General features: G+C 33.9%; 1 protein-coding gene across 1 annotated transcript; it reads right to left on the bottom strand.

Moving 5' to 3' along the window:
* Positions 1–2,443: 2,443 nt before the first annotated feature.
* Positions 2,444–3,654, bottom strand: LOC123302266. The gene is made up of 6 exons (XM_044885128.1): positions 3,527–3,654; positions 3,389–3,457; positions 3,232–3,309; positions 3,079–3,159; positions 2,934–3,005; positions 2,444–2,789 (listed from the first exon to the last, which is right to left on the bottom strand). Exons 1-6 carry the CDS (start codon positions 3,652–3,654, stop codon positions 2,444–2,446), a joined length of 774 nt encoding a protein of 257 aa, XP_044741063.1.
* Positions 3,655–4,731: the final 1,077 nt, after the last annotated feature.

The following is a 4,731-nucleotide window of genomic DNA, read 5'->3' as shown; positions in this document are numbered from 1 at the left end:
TCATATATATTTTTTGAGAATTGAAATTCAACCGAATATAAAATGCATTTATTGAACTAATAAACTGTACAATGAAATAAAATTTCTATCAACTGTATACATTTTACAAAATAACTTTGTTTAAAACAATATATCTAAATATTTTACAAAGGTTTTTTGAAGAACAAAACTGGCTAGACTTTAGTCGTCGAAACTATTGGATCTCTGTTTGAGGTTTAATGTTTGTGACCTTGGACAATTTTTTCTCCCTCCTTCTTGCAAGATTGTTTTCGTGGATTTTCTTGTTCAGATGACGGATTTTTATATACGTTCTTGTTCGAACTAAACAGTGAATAACTTCACGAGGAAATTGATTGTTAGTTTTTTGCATTACGATTGATGTCAACTTATCAAAAACGGATTTTCCTTTGGAGAAATATTTTCCATGAAAAGTTTGAAATTCCGAGTTCATAATTGTTGCTGCATTCCTAAAGTCTGCCGAAGGGAACATGTAATTGCCCTTTGAAACAAAGAAAATCCAGGAATCATCCATTTTTGGTAAATTTTTTGTTGGTTCGCCAAGGTTATTGTACTTGTGTCTGAATCTGTGGGCCACGTATCCTGCAATATAATCCAAGCCCTGTTTTTCGGCAATTGTACAGCCCGATTCAGCCTCGAAGGTATCAAACAGTTCTAATAACTCAGCCGATGGAATGAATCCACTTGGAAGGACTACAGAGGCTGGAACAGATAAATGCAAACAATTAGATTTTTATTGTTCTGGCGGTCAACACATCAAACATTTAAAAAATGTATTTTTTCTTTGACTTTGAAAGTCTTTTTTGAAATGGATTTCTGAGTTTTGCAAATTTGACTTTAAAATTGCTTTCACAAATATTATAATTGTAAGTTTCAGTGTTATAAACTATATTCAATTTAAATATAGGTTTTTTACAATTTAGCTTCAGCTTTTTTTTCTCCCTCATATTCCAAATCTTCCCAAATTTCTTCGTCTTCTTCAGCAGCAATCATCAGGACATCAGATTCAGTAAATAAGTGCTGCGAAGTGATGTTATCGGGATCCTGTGTTCCGTCCTCGCACAGCTCCTGCAGGTTTCTCATGAACGGTGCACTGCTATCGTCTTCCTCTTCTAGATCCTGTAAATCCTCCAAGCTGACTAATGACTCTGTAATATCATTTTTTTGGGTGTTTGTTTTTTCTGAAATAACACTTTCTGCATTTCTACCCAAAATATACCATTTGAGGCGGTTCGTTATTTCTACTGGGGTAGGATGGTCGTAAGTACCACCCATTGATCTTAAATGAGCAAAAAAGTTTTCCAAAATGTCCTGATCCAGAAGTCTAGTTAAAATGTATTGAATCTCAGTGGAGTCATCGATGTTAAATTTGCTCCGCAAAAATGAAAATAATTGCATGAGTGATTGATTCGACAGCAAGATTCCTTTTTGAAATGGCATAAGAGATTTTTTACTGCCAACCCTCATTTCCTTTATAAATAAGTTCATTTCTTCTATCAATAAATTTTGATTCTCTAAGTCAATGCCGTATCCTTTTGCACCATTTTTTTCATACTTCACTTTCGTATTAAGTAAGTCAAACCAGCTGTTGATAAGATCAAAAACATATGCTTGTAGCCTCCATTCTATTTCACTTGTGCCTGAAAATAAATTTGTCACCCCACTAAACTCGATGGCTTTTGAATTTGTACGAGAGAAAAATTGAGCGGCGAGTTCAACATTTTGGCGCTGACTTCCGATACAGTTGACATGCGCGGAACCTATTCTAAAAGCGAATTTTAATTCCTTGTCATTGATTTTTAATAATTTTTCAATCAAATGTTTTGTCAATAAAATCCCTCGGTAATTGAAACCGCTGTCCAGAAAATTGTTTCTTATTAATTTCAGAAGATGGGGCACATCCGCAAAAAAGTAAATTCGAAGACTGGTATCGGATGGGTGCTCAATTGAAGACGTAATTTTTGTACCTTTTGGATTTACACCAACCCCTACTTGGTTCCATAAACTAATATTATCAGGCCCCATGTCACTCACAACAGATACTACTATGTAGCCTATATCATAGATTTTATAATGTTGTGCAAAATTTCTTTTGTCATTTTTTGGTCAAAGTCGTAGTACACGGGTTGTTTCCATTTTTGAAACAGACCGCGCGCCATAACAAATTGACACTTTTTGTGCGAGCCATAGATACGTTGGTGCTTTTTGTCCATATCATACTTATTTGAAATATGAACTTCATCAAATGACAAAACTGTAAGTTTTTTTGCTGTTGATAATTTTTTTCCTTTTCCTTTCATGACCTTTAAAACTTTTTTCAAAATGCCAGGCTGTACATCGAAATTGGAACACCATTTACGCAACGTCGATTCAGCAGGAAGTGGTATCTTTCTTATTTTGCGCATGTATCTGTACGCTTTTGGACTCATGCATCGTAAAGAATAGCTGCTTGAATATCCTCCGCAGTCCATTTAACGCGTTTTTGTTTAATCAATTTTTTCACTTGTCCCCGTGTAAAACACTGACTCAAAATTTTTTTGACCGTTCTTTCAATCTCTTTTTCTTTATTTCTTTCTTTCTGTTTCATCTCTTTTCTCAAATTTAGTATCGTTCCCTCCATTTCCTCCTTGTCGCGTTTCAATTGCTCATTTTCAGTTTGCAAAGATTCTAGCTTGTGAAACATTTCTGAAGTCTGACCATTCGTATATTCTTGATCAAGAGAAGTTTCGTACTGTAAACTGAGAGATTTTATGGAGTCGATGTTGCTCACTCTGAAATTGAAAAAAAAATAAGTGCAACAGTATATCTCAAAGTTTTAAAAAATAATTTTTTTTTTTAATTTTTACTGATGCCAAATATAATGAAGAGTAAGTATAATAAGTGGGAGGTATGCCAATTTTTTATATTCAACTCACCCTGAATTATTTTGAATTGTATCTGGAAGGTGGGAAGTTTGTGTAGTACTAGAATCGACTTGGAAATCGATGCTAAAAGATTAAATTTAATTGTTAGGTCAATTCATTGAAAAATTTTTTTCGATGGAATTCAAAAGTAGCTCACCCTAAATGTTGTGTATTTGATTTGGCTGGAGAGGAACTAGAATTTTTATTGCACGTTTGTGACGTAGAGGCAGCGTCGATCCTAACAAATCAAATCAAAATGTCATTTTTTTGTTATATTACTTTTTTAAAAATATGTTCCCAATCAAATGACCTGAAAGTATGTGTATTCTGTTGGACTGGATTTGGATTGCAAGTGGCAAGGTACGATCTTGGCAAATTTCCATCAATGCTAGAAATTTTAATTCGAATATTAATTTATGTTATAACAAATTTGTTTATTTTGATTGAAATGATGTAGTTCAACTCACCCTGAATGAGGAACCACATTGTCTATTTGACCAGGAAAGTGGGAACTTTGTGTCGAACTGAAATTGATGCTAAAATATAAAATTATTATAATGTTAAGTGAATTAATTTTGATCTATTTTTCGAAGTTAATTACTTACCCTGAATTTCGAGCCTTCTTGTTTTTTACTTTCTGCGGTAGGTCCAAATTCAATTGTGGAACAGAACCCTTTTTTAATTTTTGCAACAATTTTCCTTCTCGCCCACTTTTCTTTTTGGGATTGGTCATGATCAGTTCGATACAGCTTGGATCAAAATGTTTCTCGCACACTCGTCCTGTTAATTAACATGAATTTGGTAAGTTCGATTTAATTACAGTTGATAACAATTATTATTACTTTTAGAATGTCATGCTAAGGTAAACGCACTCCTAAACAAGAATTCTCAAGATGTGCAAGGATGCACCCTCTACGTGGGTATGTTTCCTTGCAACGAATGTACCAAAATTATCATCCGGTCGGGGATCAGATCAATTATTTACATGTCTGACAATAATTGCAAAAAGATCGAGGCAATTGCTTTGCGAGGAATGATGGATGCTGTTAGAATTACGTATAGGTATTGAACACACTCATAAAATATTAATTTTACTTTTATTTTTATTCCCAGTAAACCAAAAATACAACTTATAATTGTGTGGAATAAAACACTGGTAATGATAATGTAACGAAAAACTATTTTTAAAGTTAATTAAATAAAAAATAACTTTACCGTGTTTGACAATGTATCCACTTGCACGTTTATTGCACTTTGAAAGCCACTTTGTCAATAACTCAATATCATCTTTAGGAAAATAATAGTACGCAAATTTTTCGCCTCTTCTTGTTCTTCCTCGGTACCGCGATCTGTCCTGAAAGGACAATTTGGAATGCAACAAACTGGCATTTTAAATTATCACTGATTGTCACTGATTAAAAAAAAATAAACATCCTAACACGCATGTTTCAAGTTTGGATGTTGGTTTGGAACTTGTGTTTTTATTTTTGTTTATTTTTTGTTATTTTTTCACTTTAAAAAATGTTTGGTTTAATTTATTTTGGTTCAGCATAGTAGAGAGTTGGACGCCGTCGTTCGAATTTCTTCGCGCTATTGGGATTTAGGTACCAGTCTACTGCGCATCGCTCGGAGTGCGTCACCTTGTTTCCTTCCATCATGAGATCTTCAATTTTAGCAATGTTAGTGAGTTTGTGGATGGTGTCACTGTCATATTTAGTGTCACCACCTATTAACAACCTGAGCCATCTGTTTTGAAAAGATTGCAGTTTTTTGATTGAAGTTTGGGCAGTTAGAGGGCCCCACACATCAA

The sequence above is a fragment of the Chrysoperla carnea genome, chromosome X (assembly GCF_905475395.1).
Source record: "Chrysoperla carnea chromosome X, inChrCarn1.1, whole genome shotgun sequence".
Lineage (NCBI taxonomy): Eukaryota > Metazoa > Arthropoda > Insecta > Neuroptera > Chrysopidae > Chrysoperla > Chrysoperla carnea.
Note: the sequence above shows the minus strand (reverse complement) of the source record. Positions and strands in the feature narration are given on the sequence as shown.

Excerpts from the sequence above, each read along its gene's own strand:
- LOC123302266 (XM_044885128.1), bottom strand. The coding sequence starts at position 3,654 with ATGACCAATCCCAAAAAGAAAAGTGGGCGAGAAGGAAAATTGTTGCAA. Across the intron at positions 3,160-3,231 it reads CAGAATACACATACTTTCAG|GATCGACGCTGCCTCTACGT; the intron begins GTCATTTGATTG and ends TTGATTTGTTAG. Across the intron at positions 2,790-2,933 it reads ACAATTCAAAATAATTCAGG|AGTGAGCAACATCGACTCCA; the intron begins GTGAGTTGAATA and ends TTTCAATTTCAG.